This window comes from Bacillus rossius (genome assembly GCF_032445375.1).
Source record: "Bacillus rossius redtenbacheri isolate Brsri chromosome 4 unlocalized genomic scaffold, Brsri_v3 Brsri_v3_scf4_1, whole genome shotgun sequence".
In the NCBI taxonomy this organism is placed as follows: domain Eukaryota; kingdom Metazoa; phylum Arthropoda; class Insecta; order Phasmatodea; family Bacillidae; genus Bacillus; species Bacillus rossius.
In genome coordinates, this window is record NW_026962010.1 from 17203669 (window position 1) to 17224870 (window position 21202).

The window sequence follows — 21202 nt, forward strand, 5'->3', positions numbered from 1 at the left end:
GATGTGAAAAGGACAGAGAATAGGTACTTGGCCAAAGAGATATAAGAGAACAATATGCATAATACGATGCTGGGCTCATTTTCGTTCTCCTCTTTGTGAAATGATTAGTTTCCTACAGAACAATAGAGATAGATGAAAGAAAGAATAAGACAGAATGTGAGCGCATGCATTTGTTTCAGAAAATTTTTATAGGTGTCCTATACAGTCAGCTGTGAGTGCCAAGAATTTTATAATTGCTACCAGTGCGCTTGTGTTCCTCCTTGTTCAAGCAGCATTGAAGAGAGCGTTGTTGAGACAGTCCCTGCATTTCCCGCATAAATAGCGCTACCTGTGCTACCTGTTATGAATTTCATATTTCGTTCAGAGATTTGGCATGTTCCAAATGGCAGAATTGTTTGAAGAAACAGTAACACGCATAGTTTGAAGTGCCAAAGAAGTTTCACTTCTACCATGTGTACTGAGTTACACGCACTCTTTGTTTTAAGCTTTTAGTGTTTCTTGAAAGCATGAAGAAACTCTGAAAGTTGGTTAAAAAGGTTAAGACATACAAGGTTGCTACTGCAATGGGGGTTGAAGTGTTCGTCGAATCCTAGGGCGCCACCACCTGTATAATGGGCATGTGGACCCGGCGACTCTGTTCTCAGGGCCGTGACGTAGCCCGTGTGGCGAGGCCCGTTTCCCCCTGTAGCACTGAAAACCTCCGAGAACAACGACAGGTGCATGCAGCTCCTTCCTCTAGCAGTGCTCGCGACTCACTGCCCGTTCGCCCTCGCTCGGCAACTTTCGGGAGTGGAGCACTGACGTCACATCGGTGGGCGCGGGCCAACACATGGCACGCACGATTGCATGCGCGCGCGCACACACACTCACACACACTCTCACACACACACACACACACACACACACACACACTTCGGTGGGCGATCATAGAGGGTGGTGGTGGAAGGAGGGGGCTCGCAGCGTGTAAGGGGAGAGGTGGTGGCACATCGGGCTCAGAAGGGCGCAGCCCGGAACGATGTCAAGGTGAATATGCCAGGCCAAATGTGATCCAGGCGACTGACCTCACAGCACCACACTGCACCTGGACTCAGTCTAGAGTTCGTGACGGAGTGGCAGCACCTCAACCAGTCGCTCTAGTTACACTCGCTCGACAGCCATGCCCGTGCGTTCACAACTGTGCACCAATCTCGTTCAGGCGCTGGTGTCTGGAAGAGGCATCAAACAAAGTAGTATGTTCTTACGAGTAAACCAGACTATGTTTGACAAAGCTTTGTATTCATACAAAGAGAAATATAAGTATGAAAAGTATGTTTTTACCTTATTTTGAAAGTATGAAATATTGAAAAATAACTTTTCATATCCTAGGTTTCATCAATTATGTTTCAACCCTAAATATATTTTAAAAATAATTTGTAAAGTAAAAAAGAATTAAACTTTCAAATTACTTTTTTTAGCTTTATTTTCAATTAATATTTTTTTCTTCCCAGGTTCCCGTGAAAGTTCGTCTCTCAGGGAGCCCTTTCGGAGATTCAACTTGTGTTGTGCCGATGGATCTGGTACATTTCTGGAAGGATTATTTAAAATACTTCCTTGCCATTGTTTTGATTGTTGTAGGGGCAGGGTTTTTTTATTTCAGATAAGGTAGGTCCATGATCCTTAGTTTTTATTTAATATAAAAATAAAACATTAAAAACAATAAAAATGATAGTATTTATGTGTGTGTCAATAATTAATTTAATATTTTCCTATGCTGTGAAATATTTTCCAATTTCGAAAACTGTTTTACCAAATGTTGATAAGAATTAAAAAAGTTTATTCATCAGGTGTAAACCAGGCATGGTGATTCGTGTTATGTTTCATTATTCTCGTATAAACGTAAATAAACAAATGTGTTAGTGACACGTGAAGTAGAGTGCTTGTTCTGTGATGTGCAACTGTTTCTAGTGTTGCACAGGGCACCATTTATTAAAACTGATGCCGATCTGTTCCCTGGACATGTTCTGGAATATAGCTCAGTAGTTAAGTCATGGTTCTGTCCCAACATGACAGTGCTTGTTCATTGCCTTACCCAAAAACCGCCCTTAGTTCAGTAATGTAAAGCTAGTTCTTCGCAAGATTACCCTTTCTGTTAAAAAATGCATACAAACTCAAAATAAATAAATATGTATTACATAACCTCAAGGTGTCAAAAGCTTTTTGTAGTTCAAAATTTTTATAAATTAATGATCATTAAAGGTAAAAATAAAAATGGTTGATAACAATTTCAACACCTGTGTTTTGTAAAATCTCAATTGTTAATGTAATGTTCACAAAATAGATCACAAAACATGTGTATCAAAAAGTTTCAGTGTGTAAAAATAATTTATTATAAATCTAAGCTTACTGCTTGATTATCAGTTATCAGTTATCAGTGTGTTGGGCCTGGCACCTGGCTTGCGAGCCTGTGTGACAGCTGGTGCTGATCAAGTATTCATAAACATGCATGGGCAGTTGTGTTTAAAAACAAAAAAGATAAGACGTGGTTGTTTCGCATGCCGCCTCCACAGAAAGGGCTACTGTACCATTAAAAAACAGAGCTGCAATGTTGAAGTGAAGCGGTTGGTCTGGAATTTGTAACTGAAATTACCTATTTTAAGTTTAAAAATTTTAAGTAAAGATGATTATTTATCAAAAGTTTATGTAGGTTTTAATGATAATATTAAAAAAAAAATTGTTCTTATGTCTCATATTTGGAACTAAAATAGCATTGCAAATCACAAAAATACAAATACTGTGTTTTATCGCATAATGGTCGCACGCGCGTAATCGTCGCAACCATATTTTAGACTGTCAAAATTCAGATAAAAAAACTCCTCGCGTAAACATCGCATGATGTTTTTTGTCCCGCTAGTAGATGCCCAGCGTTTTGTGTAGGTATCTTTTCCGTATAAAACGATGTATTTTAAAGTATAAATCTAATATTTATTCGGTCATTACCACTTAATAAATTAATGGAAAAATACGAAGTTGTTTGACGTGTAAATTTTCTTATAAAGACGTTTTTAAACGTTATTTCCTTTATCTGATCATCTGCGTCGCCGCGGTGTAGGTATAATCTAAAATTTAATTTCGGTCATTACCACTTATTTATTTAATTAACGGAAATACAAAGTTGTCTGATGTGTAAATTTTCTTTTAAAGACTTTTTAAATGGTATTTCCTTTATCTGATTGTCTGCGTTACCGCGGCCTACCGCTTATAAAAATGTAGCCAGCGCATCATTCATGTTTGGTTATGTTGCTTCCCGTATAGAGCGCGCGCACGTTGTCGAATATAGATATCTCGCCGATTGGATGCAACGCGCGCTCTCTGTCCGGTGCCGAGTTAACTACATTTGATAGCCTGCATTCTTTTGTGTCAAGTGTGTACTACGACACGTTCGTTCACGTCAGATTCAAGTGGCTTGCGTTCACGTTAGAGTTTTGGTTTTTCTATTTAAATTTGAAGAAAGGTTTTTGTTTAAGGAATTATTAATATAGATTGTTTGGCGTGCTATTGTATACTCCACCTTTTTTTTTTAAATAAACGTACTTTCCATGAACGGGTTTTGTTTTCATGAATAATTTTACCTAACAAAAAAAATTTTCCCCACAAAATCGTCGCACCCCTACTTTTCAAACTTGATTTTAGAATAAAATGTGCGACGATTATACGAGAAAACACGGTATGATTTTAAAAACTATATTTTTTTTATGGGGTGTTCCCGTGTACTTGTGCTCTCCCAACTGTTAAGGACCTCATGTATCAGACAGCTGGGAGATTATTTGGCAGTGGCATTTAGGAAATGTGGTTTACTTGATTGGCGAGCTACCACACAAAATGGTCATGATTGAGATAATACTTTAATTCTCTGGCTGTACAAAATTTTGCAGTGAAAAGGTTTGTGTTAAATGGGTAGCTGTGAAAACTTTTTAAACTTTTTGTATTTTCTTAACTAGCTTGCTTTAAATAAAATAATTTAACTAAGTATTCTTGAAGTTAAGACTTAGACATTTTTTCTAAGTGCTTTCCACATTTTTTTGTATTACAGGCTTGATTATGTTAGCTAAGCTGGTTCCATGCAGTAGTATTTAACATATTTCATTGAGGGGTTCACTACATTACTTTTGAAGTAAACTACGAGGTGTCTATTAAGTTTCCCAGGCCATTAAGAAGAAGAAAAAAGTAGTTGCACGGAAATATTTATCAGATCAGCTACAGCAATCGAGCTACTTTTCAACATGTTGACCACCGGAATTGAGACACTTGTGATTCTGTGGTATCAACTTGCCACCTGAAATTGTAACCAGTGTGGGCAGCTGTCTGCACCTCTAGTTCACATTAAAAAATTCTGACTGGGCATACTGTGCACGTGTTCTAGGACAAAATAGCATTCTGGCCCGAGGTTTACGTGAAAGCTGACAAGTCACTCTCGAACACTGCGGAGTTCGCAAAGGGCCGTTCAGCACAAGAGACTGGGGGCGTTGAGTGCAGGTGCTGTGGTGATCCACGAAGCTCACCTACATACAACTTACTGCAGGAGTTTTGCCGGGTTTTTGACCATCCACTCCAGTCTTGATCTTGCTCCAGTGATTTATTATCTGTTCTTTCACCTTGAGGAGTTTCTGCACGGTCAGCAATTTCAAGAGAGAAGATCTTGGCAGATGACTGCCACATGCTGGTTGTGTTGATGTATGTTACATAATTGAAACACGGGAGCTCAGGCACACTTCTTTAATTCACCATTACGATCTTCCACTGTCCCCTCTCGTACACCCCCAGGTGTACCAACCATCATGTTCTACATTACTACATCTCCCTCCTTATACAAACACAAATACAAAACTACTTAAAACTAAAGATGACAATAACTTATTTCTGAACATAGTCCTTAAGGTAGTGAGGTGTTTTCTGGATCCTCTTTGGACGGCAATCTGGTACACTTGGATTGTCTTCTGTCTCAAACCCTCTGAAGCCCTCTTCAATCGGACCCTTGAGTCTCTCAGTTTGAGTGGGCTTTTCTGTGAACACCATTCTGCGTTCAGCAGACCAGTAACGTAGTTTGTTGGTGAGAGTCACATCCTTGTTTCCACTTGCCTTGTTTCCACTTGTTGGCTCTTCTCGGTTCTGTTCTCGTGTGACTGTGGACTTCTTCAGATGATAGGTGTTCCTTCTCTTGAGCCTCCCATGTTCATCCTTGATCATCCATGACCTCGGGCTTCTACCCTCTGCGACGATTCAGGCAGGTCTCCATACACCTTTGTCCAAATAAACCACATTGTCATCTTTCTGAAATGCAACATGCCTGTGTTTAGCATTTTTATCATAATACCCTTTGTTTTTCCTGTTGTTTGTTTGTTTTGTTTCTTGTATGTTACGGAAATTATGTATGATACTGGGTTTCAACAGAGTGTCACAAATGGGTAACTTGGTTTTAGTTCTCCTGCTAAACAGAAGTTGGGCAGGACTGTAGGGCGATCCCAACACCGGGTTGTTACGAAATTCCAGCAACATATCGTGGATGTCAAGCTGTTGGTCTTTACATTTTTTTAGCATGTTCTTGCAGAGCCCTACTGCTCGTTCGGCTAACCCATTGCTTCTGGGATAGTATGGGCTTGATGTTTGGATAACAAAGCCATAACTGTCACTGAATTGTCTCATGTGTGTAGAATCAAAGGGCATGTTGTTTGCAATCATTATGCTTGGTATTCCATGTGTGGAAAAGACAGTTTTCAGCACTCGTATAATGTTGGCTGCATCCTTGGATTGCAACGGAAGCAGTTCAATCCATTTGGAGTAGTAATCACACAGAACTAAGTATGATTGTAAGTCCAACTCAAGGATGTCGCATGCTACCTTGTGAAAGGGCAGCGTCTGGGGTTCTTGTAGTATCATCGGTTCCTTAGGATTTTTTGAGCTGAATTTTTCACACAAGCTACATCCTGCTACAAAATTCTCTATGTCCGTGTCCATGCCTGTCCAATAAAATAAGGTTTTTGCCCTGGCTTTGGTTTTTGCCTTACCAAAATGAGATTGATGGACATTATTTAACACCTGTTTTTTGAGGGCTGCAGGGACAATGATTCTTTCACCCAGAAATACCAACCCATCTTCAACTACAATCTCGTGTCTGAATTTGAAATAGAATCTTGCCAGTTCAGGTACCTTGGTTTTGGAATTCGGCCACCCGTTATGAAACAGTGTGGACAACATACTGAGTAATCCATCGTTCTTTGTTACTTGTTGAAACAGAGCCTTTTTGTCGTTTGACATGTTGACTGAGTGTACTACATCTCCCAGGGACACATCTACATCATCAATTGCTGCTTTGGAGCATGCCCTACTGAGAGCATCTGCAACATGCATTTTCGAGCGCGGCACATATACTAGCTTGACTTTGTACAACCCTAGTTTAAGCTTAATGCTCTGCAGTCTTCTCGGTGGAATTGTGTGGATTTCTTTTTGCATGATTGATATTAACGGTTGATGATCTGTCTGTATTACCACTTCGCGCCCGTAAATATACTGATGGAATTTCTTGCAGGCAAAGAGAATAGCAAGAAATTCCTTGTCAATCTGGCCGTAACTAACTTCAGTGGGCGAGAGACATTTTGATGTCTAACAGACCGGCCGGCCGTCCTGTAGAAGAACACAGCCTATACCTTCCTTGCTGCTGTCGGTCTGAATCACAATGTCTTTTGTGTCATCATATGTCTGTAAGAAGGGTTCAAATGTTAATATTTTCTTTAGCTTATTAAGACATGTACCATGTATGCTGGGGTCCCACACAAACTCACTATTATTTCGCAACAGACTTCTCAGTGGGCCAGTGACTTCCGTGAAGTGGGGAATGAAGTCTCTTAGATAGTTTATAAGACCTAAGAAACGCTGGAGGTCTGATTTACATGTTGGGATATCATAATTGACAATTGCTAAATTTTTTTCACTGTCTGGGATAACGCCACTGCCAGTGAAGGTGTGTCCCACATTTTTAACTTGAGCAACCTTGTGTTGGAACTTGTGTACATTGAACTTTACATTGCATCTTCGCGCTCTGTCCAGCACTTCAATGAGTATTTTATCGTGAGCATCCTCATTGTCTGCATAAATGAGCAGATCATCGACATAGATCATGACCCCTTGTATGTCTCCAAATATTTGTGTGTTGTATTTTTGAAATACCTCCGACGATATGTTCAACCCGAATGGCAACCTTTTGAAGTAATAGCAGCCAAATACTGTTGAAAATGTGCAGTATGTTGAACTCTGTTTGTCTAGAGGTACATGCCAGAATGAATCCTTTAGATCCAACACACTAAAGTATTTGGAGTTGCCTAGCTTAGCAATTATATCTTTCACTGTGGGTATTTCAAAATATTCCTTCACAATGGCTTCATTTAAATCCTGGGGATCTAGGCAGAGTCGCAGGGAACCATCTGGTTTCTCGACGATTGCCAGCCTGTTCACCCACTCAGTGGGTGTGCTACATTTTGCAATTACGTCTAACTGAGATAATCTATCTAGCTCGGCTTGTAACTTGGCTCTGATTGTAAGGGGAAGTCTGTTTGGTGGATTTGAAACAGGTACAGAATTCTCTTTCAACTTTATGGTATAATCACGTGCAAACTTACCGACGCCAAAGAAAACATCTTCATATGCTGTCACAATGCTTTCTTTGGATTTGAGATGTACCTCACTGACCACATTTTTTTGTAGAATGCCGAGCCGTTCACAGGTACTGATTCCCAAAATTGCTACAGAGTCTTCATCCACTATGACAAATGTTTCTTCTGAACTGATAGTGCCCCGACGCAAGTTCAATTCACAGCTACCTACCACTTTAATCGTAGAGTTGTTGTAGGCTGCCAGGGATATGTTCTCATGTCGTAACTTCACTGTGGTTCCTGCACGAGACAACTGGGAAAATATCTTGAGGGGCAGGATGTTGACACATGCCCCTGAGTCCAGTTTAAATGTGACAGAGACATTGTCAACAAGGAATGTTTCAGTCTAACACTTTACCTGAGCACTGTTGCATGCAGGGTTTTTTGTGACGTGATCACAGTAATAATCCTCAAAATCGAAGCTATGTCCAGGATCTGTTGTTTGTTTAACCTCAGTTACTGGTTGTGATTTTGTTTCTCGTGAACGAGTATTACGACACACTTTCGCAAAATGGTTCATTACACCGCAGAGTGTACATGATTTCCCTTGTGCTGGGCATTTTGAAAAGTCTCTAGGGTGACAATAACCACTCCACTTGCACTCAATGTCCACTGCCAGTCGTTGTGTGGTTGGGTTTCTACTAGGACGTGGACACTTGCTTGGCTTATATTTGGCTTCATCAACAGTGATGTTATCTGGCATCCCTTGATTTGAGTTCATCACCTGCCTTGCCTGAGCAGCAGTTATTTCGGCAGTCCGAAATTGTTAAATCGTGTCTTCTAAACTGACATCCCCTCTTTTGAGAATTTTTTCTTGTGTTGGTTTATCTTGGGTGCTAAAGACAATCCGATCACGTAAAATTTCGTCAGCATTCGTGAATTCATAGTCTCGCAACATGATTTTTAAGTCAGTTAAAAAGCCATCAATGTTTTCACCCTTGCTTTGATTGTGGTTATGAAACATGAATCGCACGTGTAGGATGTTCTTTTTTGGGTTGCAGTAGGTGTGGAATTTGCCGAGAACAATAGCCAACGTCTTGTTTTTGTTCTCTTCATCGGTGAATGTGAGTGTGTTGTAAACATCCAGGGCTTCCTCGCCAATAATATTCAAAAATATCGCAAGCTTACGCGATTCTCCTTGCGAAACAAGATCAGACGCCTCCAGATAAATTTCAAATGCTTGTCGAAATTTTTTTCAGTTCTCACCGATGTTTCCACGTAGTGACAATTTCTCAGGAACATTGAACGTGCTTGCTGCCGCCATGTTTTGTTTCTGTCTTGATACGAGTCAGCGCGCGGGTCGTTTCTTCATTACTCAGTGACGATATCTGGCACAAATGAAATGTTCCAATACATCACGACAGTAGTTTCGAACCCTGTGTTTTCCGTAGTTCTCTTCGTACCGACTGCGCCATGTGTTGATGTATGTTACATAATTGAAACACGGGAGCTCAGGCACACTTCTTTAATTCACCATTACCGATCTTCCACTGTCCCCTCTCGTACACCCCAGGTGTACCAACCCTCATGTTCTACATTACTACACTGGTTACAATCACAGGTGGCAGACTTATACAACACAGGAGTACTATAAGTCGATACCACAATATGACAAGTGTCTCAATTCCGGTGGTGAATCTGTTTAAAAGTAGATCAAATATGGCTGCATTTGTTCCGGTAAATGTTCCGTGTAAATACTTTTTCTTTTTAAGGCTCTGGGAAACTTAAAAATAATAATAATAACTTACAAATAATCACAAAAATATTATTTTGTAATTAAAAATATTATATTGTAATTCTGAAACATTTAAATTGGAAAAAAATTAAGATAGGTAGGTGTAATGGAAAATTTAAAATTTTAATGTTAGAGAATTGTTAATATATAGTTTGATTTAAAATATTTTAAGTTGTATCGCTAAACCATTCAACTTGAAAAAATTTGCTGTTAAATTTTAAATTTTATATGCTGACAAACATAAGAAAATTGCTCTGGTAGTCAGTTTGCGTAGGATGGCATTATTTTTATCCTTTTACTTTAATAAACTTTTGAAGTCCTGCTGGAAATTAATGTAATTTTTTGGTTTCAGTATTTTCAAACTGCATCCAATTGGGGTAGCAGCTGTTCATTATGGTGAGAGTAAATTTTTAATTTTTAGTATTGGTTATGTTAATGTTTTATGTTTATGTACTTTACACGTGGAAAAAACATGTCCAAAAGGATAGCCCAATTAACTAAGTATAGTTTTATTTTTTAACTAATAATTACTGCATTTTCTAGATTAATACTCCAAATGACTGTCCACAAAATAACCATACTTTGAGTCCACTGGAGCTCGGCTCGCAGTGGCTCTCTCTAATGCCACACTCCTCAGTCCCAACACACGTCCTCGCACTGTTTACTTGTCCACCTAGCGGCAACATCATCTTAGATGCTTTGATCTTCACACACGAAACCCTTTGCTCATCGCTGCTATTGCCTGCTCACTCACCATCTTAGTTTCACTTTCAGCTTGCCAGTTGATGCCATTCGGATCGCCCCATTGAAAGGTCTCGTAGCCCTCTGAAGTGTCGTGTCCTCAAAGCAACCCGACTTAACAAACATTCGAAGCTGCGAGAAAAATGGTGTTCTAGTTATGCCACTTCTGACTTGAGTGACATGGAGGGGGAAGGTACCCTGCTGTTAGATGTTCCATCGGTAGGGAAGGGACGGGTGCTACTGTGTCACGCCTGCTCCCGAGGAGTCTCTCAGGCAGGCAGCCTCGAAATGGTGTATAAAGCAAAATCCCTATTTACACTTTTCAGGGGAACAAAGAAAAAAAGTGTAAATTAAGGGTAAACCCTAAAAATCATCTAATACTAATGTACCTCATTTCCTGTATGTATGTATTCCTATCATTCCTTCGACAAATACTTTACGTTAAATAAATATTTAATAGGTTTATACTAGCTTACTTAATATACCATCAATACTCAAACCATGTCCAAAATACATCATATAGAACACAACAAAAAGTTTGAATTTGTTATTCAATAAATTATTCTTTCACTTATCTTAAGTTTGAATAAATATTTACAAAAAATTGAGATGTTTAAAGTTTTCGAAAGAGAATTTACACATCAAACCAATATTATAATTTTGCGGTTAGTCTCAATTTTAATTTATCCTGTATAACTTGTAAATAAATAATATGAAACTAAAATATTACTTTGTGTCAACTTAAAAAAAAAACTGATAAAAACTCATGACCCAAATGCGAGACGAAACTAAAGTAGTGGTGAACCTATAGCTATTATAGCATATATTAACTACAATAGAGTGCGGACTATCAACTATCACTTGGCACACGACAGTGTGCACGCGTTATATCAATATCTATACTCTACTATATGCACGCACTCTGCACAGGCATCAACCTAACCAAACTGATATCAACCAGCACTGGCTACATTTTCATACGTGCTACTCAGTGTTGACGGAACAGATGATGGAAAACATGTCTGAAAGAGAATTTACACATTGTAACTTTTTGCATTCGTGTTAATTAAATAAGTAGGTAAACAGGATTTTCTTAAGAAGGAATGGAGTTCAATGTTTAGACTGGAAAGTTTTTGTGCAATTTTCAATATGATAAATAATAATGTACTTCTTATGGAGAAAATGGCAGTACTGAAACATCTGATTGTATATAATGGGAAATTGCATTGTAAGATAAAGTCCTAATCAAGCTTTATGTAAATAAAAACCAGTTTTTACGTCATATATGAGATGTGAATAGAGGGAAAGAAATAAAATTTGTAATGTAATTGGAAGGAAAGTATTGCATTATATTTAATGAACTGTAAATGGGACCTAAAGAAAATTTCATTAATTGCAGGAAAACACATCTACAGAGTATGCAAATATGGGGTTTCACTACAAACCAAATAGGCTTTGACAATGGCACAGCCTTCAGTAATACTAATTCTGTACAATTTTTGATGAGACAATGTATAGTCATGGATAGAGAGATACATTTGTGTTTTTATTTTAAGGCAAAAAGTGGTGGTGTTTTAAGCTAAATGTGGTGTTAATTTTCAACGGAAAGTATTGTTATTTTCCCTAAATATTGTGCATATTTGCACAAATTTTTACAGAATTATTTGCATTTTTCTTTAAAATATCACCCCATCTTTGCATCCAATACTCTTGCATAGTCTTCAAAAATGCTGCCCATCATCCATGCAGAATTTATTGTTGTTTGCATACTTGCACGGTAATGTCTTATGTTGTTAAAATACAGTGTTTTTTTTTTTTTGTTTCCCAAATACCAGCAATTGTAACTTTTCAGTGCCATCCATGTTGGCACCAAATAACACTGTCACTCGTTCCTTACTTTGTTTGCCTCCATGGCATGTTTCACCTTTTAAAACAAAGGTTTCGTCCGGAAGCATGATGAAATACAGACCACATTCTTAGACTTTGAATACACCTATCCCTCACTTAGCATGTCTTCAGATTGCGCGGATTCGTTTAGCGCGATGTGAATTTTACTGCCCCAGTCTTGAATAGCACGTCTGTAAATATCAGTTAGCACGAAATCTCTGCAGGCAAAAAAAAGTATAACACGACGCCACAAAGTCTGTTTCAACTTCTGTAAACAACCGATGTGCTGTGGGATACAGTTAGTCAAACAAGGGGGGGAAGAGATGCGTGCGCAGGTCTGTCTACGCTATCAGCTGAGGTACAAAAATCAGTTATGGCAAGTTAAATTGCGGCTATGGAGTGTAAAGGACCAAATGTTTTTAAGTCTGTATGTATGCCGCCGTGCCGTACCGTTGTCGCCTGGCCACAAACCGGGCCGTGAACTCAGTCTAGCCAGTGGCAGGGAATTTACTCAAACAAAAGCAACGTCTGCCCATTCAGCTGCCGGTAACTGTACGTGCTTGATCACTCATAATGCATTGTGTTCAAGTATTTGAGACAAAACTAGAAGCATTACGGCACGCAGATTGTAATGAAGGCCATGCTTATGTTGGTCGTACTTTAGTTTTAAGCATGTCAACTGTACGCACAATCGTACGAAATAAGGACTCTTACCAAAAGTTTATATAAGTCTGATGCTGTTGGTTGTACTAGCGGGAATATATTTAACATTAAATACGGGAACAGAAATGAACAGATGATAAATGTGAAAAAGGTTGTTAAATGAATGTTGCAATGAAAAAAATAATCATTAGCCTGACAGTATTGGTGGAACCAGGTGATACGTGAATAATCATTTTTATATTACTTTAACATGAACCAAAATGTTCAACAAAAACAGAAAAAGCTGCTTAAAAATTACTAGTTTCTTTTTACGTTTTAAACATGTATATTTGTATATTTATTAAAGTATATTTATTAAAGCCTGTAGGTAACTCATTATTAAACTTTTTAAAATCAAGTTTTCCATAGTCTGTTTATTTTGTGCTTTGTCAAGGTGGAGAGGTATAAGGAGAATGTTATGTGCAAATGTAGTATTCAATTATTTTTTTCCCTGGTAAACACTTCCTTTCGACTTTATGATGGCTGTGTTATTCCGGATAGGGAATATTCATCTTTGAGTTTGGTTTGCCCACCTCAACACCACCCTTTGTTAGACTGTAAACAGCTCTCCATTACTTCATCAGTTTTGTTGCCACAGTGAAACGTGAATTACATCAGCTGTTCGTGTTATTCTTAGGAAATATGACACTAATTTACCAGTTGGTGAAAATGCAAACATACTTTTGTGTTTTGCTCTTCTTTTGGTATTTACGAACACAGGAGGAATTGCTTTCTTATTCTTTCTCAACATACCAATGATTTAGTGTTCACCTCTAGAAGTTCACTCACTAGTTCCGTTGTGACATTTTGTCTTTTAGTTTTTACTGGAGAAATAATACACTTCACTACACTGCCTCTAGTCTTGATATATTTTTTGGTCATTCAGGCTACTTGTTAGCTGATATTTATTAATTACTCTTGTAAAACTCAGAGAATCAACCAAAGCATACACTTGGATGCCATACTTGGCTGGTTTGTTTATAATATACTGTTTGAACTTGCAGCGTTCTCTGAATGCCTCCAGAATTTGGTCATCTGCATATTCACCCACTTAATAATTATCTTTATTGTAAAAAAAACTTTTAAAATATGTTTCTTACTGGTGATGAGTTGTCTTGCATTCGGTTCATTGATGTCAAATCTCAGTGCACACATACCAGTAAGTTAAACCCTCCGAGAGATACAAATAGTTAATAGACCAAAAATAATTTTAACATTGTTATTTTCTTAAGGGATTTTGGGGGTGTTACAAATATTTTCTAACTCTTGGTATGGATAGTGGATATGGATAGTTGTTTGTGATGGTTATTTAGAGATCAAGCTTAGAAGCCTCGGAGACTTGGGAATGTTGGTGTCGTGTAATGTTGCAGTGTCGGGCCAGAGCAACTCTACAGACACTTCGCAGGCGCTCATGGCACAGTCACTCCTGTACACCAGTGCATCTCAGTACGGGACAGTGACATCCACAACGCTCCATCGCAGCAGGCGGTTCTTGTGACTAGCGCACTGTGGTGCAGTGACGTTATAGAGCAGGTGTTGACACCAGTGCCTCTCAGTATGGGACAGTGACACCCACAACGCTCCATTGCAGCAGGAGGTTCTTGTGACTAGCGCACTGTGGTGCAGTGACGTTATACAGCAGGTGTCAACACCAGTGCCTCTCAGTACGGGACAGTGACACCCACAATGCTCCATTGCAGCAGGCGGTTCTTGTGACTAGCGCACTGTGGTGCAGTGACGTTATAGAGCAGGTGTCGACACCAGTGCCTCTCAGTACGGGACAGCGACACCCACAACGCTCCATCGCAGCAGGCGGTTCTAGTGACTAGTGCACTGTGGTGCAGTGACGTTATAGAGCAGGTGTCGACACCAGTGCATCTCAGTACGGGACAGCGACACCCACAACGCTCCATCGCAGCAGGCGGTTCTTGTGACTAGCGCACTGTGGTGCAGTGACGTTATAGAGCAGGTGTTGACACCAGTGCCTCTCAGTATGGGACAGTGACACCCACAACGCTCCATCGCAGCAGGCGGTTCTTGTGACTAGTGCACTGTGGTGCAGTGACGTTATAGAGCAGGTGTCGACACCAGTGCATCTCAGTACGGGACAGCGACACCCACAACGCTCCATCGCAGCAGGCGGTTCTTGTGACTAGTGCACTGTGGTGCAGTGACGTTATAGAGCAGGTGTCGACACCAGTGCATCTCAGTACGGGACAGCGACACCCACAACGCTCCATCGCAGCAGGCGGTTCTTGTGACTAGCGCACTGTGGTGCAGTGACGTTATAGAGCAGGTGTCGACACCAGTGCATCTCAGTACGGGACAGCGACACCCACAACGCTCCATCGCAGCAGGCGGTTCTTGTGACTAGCGCACTGTGGTGCAGTGACGTTATAGAGCAGGTGTCGACACCAGTGCCTCTCAGTACGGGACAGTGACACCCACAACGCTCCATCGCAGCAGGCGGTTCTTGTGACTAGTGCACTGTGGTGCAGTGACGTTATAGAGCAGGTGTCGACACCAGTGCATCTCAGTACGGGACAGCGACACCCACAACGCTCCATCGCAGCAGGCGGTTCTTGTGACTAGCGCACTGTGGTGCAGTGACGTTATAGAGCAGGTGTCGACACCAGTGCCTCTCAGTACGGGACAGTGACACCCACAACGCTCCATTGCAGCAGGCGGTTCTTGTGACTAGCGCACTGTGGTGCAGTGACGTTATAGAGCAGGTGTCGACACCAGTGCATCTCAGTACGGGACAGTGACACCCACAACGCTCCATTGCAGCAGGCGGTTCTTGTGACTAGCGCACTGTGGTGCAGTGACGTTATAGAGCAGGTGTTGACACCAGTGCCTCTCAGTATGGGACAGTGACACCCACAACGCTCCATTGCAGCAGGCGGTTCTTGTGACTAGCGCACTGTGGTGCAGTGACGTTATAGAGCAGGTGTCGACACTAGTGCATCTCAGTACGAGACAGCGACACCCAAAACGCTCCATCGCAGCAGGCGGTTCTTGTGACTAGCGCACTGTGGTGCAGTGACGTTATAGAGCAGGTGTCGACACCAGTGCCTCTCAGTACGGGACAGCGACACCCACAACGCTCCATTGCAGCAGGCGGTTCTTGTGACTAGTGCACTGTGGTGCAGTGACGTTATAGAGCAGGTGTCGACACCAGTGCATCTCAGTACGGGACAGTGACACCCACAACGCTCCATTGCAGCAGGCGGTTCTTGTGACTAGCGCACTGTGGTGCAGTGACGTTATAGAGCAGGTGTTGACACCAGTGCCTCTCAGTATGGGACAGTGACACCCACAACGCTCCATTGCAGCAGGCGGTTCTTGTGACTAGCGCACTGTGGTGCAGTGACGTTATAGAGCAGGTGTCGACACCAGTGCATCTCAGTACGAGACAGCGACACCCACAACGCTCCATCGCAGCAGGCGGTTCTTGTGACTAGCGCACTGTGGTGCAGTGACGTTATAGAGCAGGTGTCGACACCAGTGCCTCTCAGTACGGGACAGCGACACCCACAACGCTCCATTGCAGCAGGCGGTTCTTGTGACTAGTGCACTGTGGTGCAGTGACGTTATAGAGCAGGTGTCGACACCAGTGCATCTTAGTACGGGACAGCGACACCCACAACGCTCTATCGCAGCAGGCGGTTCTTGTGACTAGCGCACTGTGGTGCAGTGACGTTATAGAGCAGGTGTCGACACCAGTGTATCTCAGTACGGGACAGCGACACCCACAACGCTCCATTGCAGCAGGCGGTTCTTGTGACTAGCGCACTGTGGTGCAGTGACGTTATAGAGCAGGTGTTGACACCAGTGCCTCTCAGTATGGGACAGTGACACCCACAACGCTCCATTGCAGCAGGCGGTTCTTGTGACTAGCGCACTGTGGTGCAGTGACGTTATAGAGCAGGTGTCGACACCAGTGCATCTCAGTACGAGACAGCGACACCCACAACGCTCCATCGCAGCAGGCGGTTCTTGTGACTAGCGCACTGTGGTGCAGTGACGTTATAGAGCAGGTGTCGACACCAGTGCCTCTCAGTACGGGACAGCGACACCCACAACGCTCCATTGCAGCAGGCGGTTCTTGTGACTAGTGCACTGTGGTGCAGTGACGTTATAGAGCAGGTGTCGACACCAGTGCATCTTAGTACGGGACAGCGACACCCACAACGCTCTATCGCAGCAGGCGGTTCTTGTGACTAGCGCACTGTGGTGCAGTGACGTTATAGAGCAGGTGTCGACACCAGTGTATCTCAGTACGGGACAGCGACACCCACAACGCTCCATCGCAGTTGGCGGTTCTTGTGACTAGCGCACTGTGGTGCAGTGACGTTATACAGCAGGTGTCGACACCAGTGCCTCTCAGTACGGGACAGCGACACCCACAACGCTCCATCGCAGCAGGCGGTTCTTGTGACTAGCGCACTGTGGTGCAGTGACGTTATAGAGCAGGTGTCGACACCAGTGCCTCTCAGTACGGGACAGCGACACCCACAACGCTCCATTGCAGCAGGCGGTTCTTGTGACTAGTGCACTGTGGTGCAGTGACGTTATAGAGCAGGTGTCGACACCAGTGCATCTCAGTACGGGACAGCGACACCCACAACGCTCCATCGCAGCAGGCGGTTCTTGTGACTAGCGCACTGTGGTGCAGTGACGTTATAGAGCAGGTGTCGACACCAGTGCCTCTCAGTACGGGACAGTGACACCCACAAAGCTCCATCGCAGCAGGCGGTTCTTGTGACTAGCGCACTGTGGTGCAGTGACGTTATAGAGCAGGTGTCGACACCAGTGCATCTCAGTACGGGACAGCGACACCCACAACGCTCCATCGCAGCAGGCGGTTCTTGTGACTAGCGCACTGTGGTGCAGTGACGTTATAGAGCAGGTGTCGACACCAGTGCCTCTCAGTACGGGACAGCGACACCCACAACGCTCCATCGCAGCAGGCGGTTCTTGTGACTAGTGCACTGTGGTGCAGTGACGTTATAGAGCAGGTGTCGACACCAGTGCATCTTAGTACGGGACAGCGACACCCACAACGCTCCATCGCAGCAGGCGGTTCTTGTGACTAGCGCACTGTGGTGCAGTGACGTTATAGAGCAGGAGTCGACACCAGTGCCTCTCAGTACGGGACAGCGACACCCACAACGCTCCATTGCAGCAGGTGGTTCTTGTGACTAGTGCACTGTGGTGCAGTGACGTTATAGAGCAGGTGTCGACACCAGTGCATCTTAGTACGGGACAGCGACACCCACAACGCTCCATCGCAGCAGGCGGTTCTTGTGACTAGTGCACTGTGGTGCAGTGACGTTATAGAGCAGGTGTCGACACCAGTGCATCTTAGTACGGGACAGCGACACCCACAACGCTCCATCGCAGCAGGCGGTTCTTGTGACTAGCGCACTGTGGTGCAGTGACGTTATAGAGCAGGAGTCGACACCAGTGCCTCTCAGTACGGGACAGCGACACCCACAACGCTCCATTGCAGCAGGTGGTTCTTGTGACTAGTGCACTGTGGTGCAGTGACGTTATAGAGCAGGTGTCGACACCAGTGCATCTCAGTACGGGACAGCGACACCCACAACGCTCCATCGCAGCAGGCGGTTCTTGTGACTAGCGCACTGTGGTGCAGTGACGTTATAGAGCAGGTGTCGACACCAGTGCCTCTCAGTACGGGACAGCGACACCCACAACGCTCCATCGCAGCAGGCGGTTCTTGTGACTAGTGCACTGTGGTGCAGTGACGTTATAGAGCAGGTGTCGACACCAGTGCATCTTAGTACGGGACAGCGACACCCACAACGCTCCATCGCAGCAGGCGGTTCTTGTGACTAGCGCACTGTGGCGCAGTGACGTTATAGAGCAGGAGTCGACACCAGTGCCTCTCAGTACGGGACAGCGACACCCACAACGCTCCATTGCAGCAGGTGGTTCTTGTGACTAGTGCACTGTGGTGCAGTGACGTTATAGAGCAGGTGTCGACACCAGTGCATCTTAGTACGGGACAGCGACACCCACAACGCTCCATCGCAGCAGGCGGTTCTTGTGACTAGCGCACTGTGGTGCAATGACGTTATTGTAAGCACAGACTTACCTTAATTTGTTGTCGGTGCGATTTTTAGCTAAGGAGAGAGCAAATTCTAGTCAACATTGGGTTGTGACATGATGACCTGCATTTATGTGATAACAAATAGCTATTGCAGCTGTATGTACAGAATATTTTTATTGTACTATATGTGTGAAAATATTCCTCTTTCGTAGAATTATTTGTTGTAGAATAATTTTCATAAAAATAGAAAACAAGGGACTTTTTCATATCTTTATTGACAATTTGCATTAAACATGCAGTAAATAAAAGTTTGTACCACTTAATGTAAAAGTATTTATAAGTACATTAAAACAAGTTTTTTGTATCCCAGTTTATAAATTCCATAGTCAACTTAAATAGGCAATGTGTCTCTTTTATTATGTAGTGAGTATATAGTCACATCTAGTAATTGCTTGTAATGGTAAGCTTATTCCAATTTTAATGTTTCGTGATTTTTGGTAGGAAATTTTGAAGTAGTGTTTGGGATCAAAGTCAAAGTTTTTATTAAAGAAAGAAATTTGGTTTTGTGTGTAAATATATTTAACCCGTAATTGGTCACGTGTTTTACAATTTTTTAGGCAAATGGGTGCTCCATATGTTGCACATACTTTGTTGTTTTTAATTTTTTGTTTCCAAAAAAAATTAAGTAATCTCATTTTTAGGAAGTATGTTCCAGAATCACTGAAAAAAAAAACCTGATCTGCATTGTCACTTCAGGGATAATATTCACAATTCTCCATTTTGGTTTCACAAACGCAACTGGTCATACGATGAGTAAAGTTCTGACATTCCATGCCCACCGTTAAACAGAGAACTTTCTCAAGTTCAACAATGTATCATTCGTTAAAACCAATATGGATGTAACGAAAAGAAAGTTGAAAACTCAGCAAGACTGTGAGGACAAGGCTGCTTTGATGTCTTCAAAAATAAAACCATAATTTTTTTAGGTTAAGAGGAATGCTCATAGTGACCAATGATGATTTTAATGTTTGACCAAATTTTTTATTAATTACTTAATAATTAGTAATACAGTAGCAGGGTGGCCACAGACCAGGAAAACTGGGAAAGTCAGGGAATTTTAAATAATTTAAGGAAAACCTGGAAAAGTCAGGGATTTTTTTTGATTGGTCGAGGAATTTTTTGAGATAAGTTTGTAATTTGGTTTCTTCAATGAGCAATTGTTATAAAAATATGAGTTAGCTGTATCATATTCACAATTGTGTGTGCTTATTACTATATTCATCCAATAATCCACCCAGTTTTTTTAATGTGCGTTTAAAAGCATGGTGGGTGGCTTGTTTTGCGAGTTGACACTGCATAATAAAAGTTCCTTCAGGCTCCAACGTTGGTTAACCTGCTGTTGGTTAAATGACAACAGACATCATGCATGTAGTTTGAAAGTGCCTATATTTGTGAAAAAGACGTTGAAACAATTACCAAATGTTGGTGGTGATTATCTACAGCGGCTGAATACCCATAAAATGATTCAAATTGATAAGAAAATGGGAAATCATGTTATGGAAGAAAGTCGGCGTGTACATGACTGAAAGGAAAAATAATATTGTGGCCGTTTTTTTAATGGCGCTTCACTGCAATAGACAAAACTTCTTCATGACCAATTTTTTTATTCCTTTCTTCAAGGTAAACATATCTTTCACAGTTAATCCATAAATAAAATTAATTCTGCCTTATATCTTTAGAAACGTGTATTTACAATTTACTTAAAGAATTTTAGTGGGAATATTTAAATTTTAATAGTATTCATGCGGCAAAACTATACTATGAAAAAAATGACTGGTAGACATCTATAATGGTACCCTGAATGTTATATTATTTTCACAGGAAACCTTAAGGCATGTTATAATTAGAATGATTATGCATGTTTGGAATGAAAAGATTAATAGAAAGTTGAAATATGATTCTAAGGTCTATGTTTAAGTTTGATGTGAGACTTATTCCAATCAATTATTTTTGGTTATGGAGTGCGAGCCTTATTTGAGTGTATTACAATCATTCCTTAAGAAGGTGTTTTGATAAAAGTGATGAGGTTAGGTTACATGTTATTAATACTGATATTGTGAAAATGTTAGTTAGTAGTGGTGTGCGGGATTTCAACTTTCAGGAAAAACTTTGGGAGGGCATTAGTTTTTTTTTTCCCCATTGGGAGGGAATAATATTTTTCCAGATATTATTGAAAAAACCCTAAATGGCTCACATTCAAAAAATTTTTAGCTTCTAATAACAGCAGGCCATTTGATCTACAACAAAATAAAACAGACAACAAATGTTAAGGAAAAATTGCACGTTTAATACCTAAAGTATTTAAAAATTCAATTTCTT

The 21202-nt window shown here is 41.6% G+C and overlaps 1 protein-coding gene across 2 annotated transcripts in view; it reads left to right on the forward strand.

Moving 5' to 3' along the window:
• The window catches only part of LOC134541635 (nuclear pore membrane glycoprotein 210-like), a 94831-nt gene extending 75605 nt beyond the window's left edge, over positions 1 to 19226 (forward strand). The window contains exons 13-15 of one of the 2 annotated variants that reach the window (XM_063385206.1): positions 1488 to 1641; positions 9770 to 9813; positions 14118 to 19226. In XM_063385206.1, the coding sequence (XP_063241276.1) occupies positions 1488 to 1640 (153 nt within the window). In that variant the 3' untranslated portion in view covers position 1641; positions 9770 to 9813; positions 14118 to 19226. Of the gene's footprint in view, positions 1 to 1487; positions 1831 to 9769; positions 9814 to 14117 lie in introns of those variants that run through there. The other variant, XM_063385207.1, reaches the window with a different exon arrangement.
• Positions 19227 to 21202: the final 1976 nt, after the last annotated feature.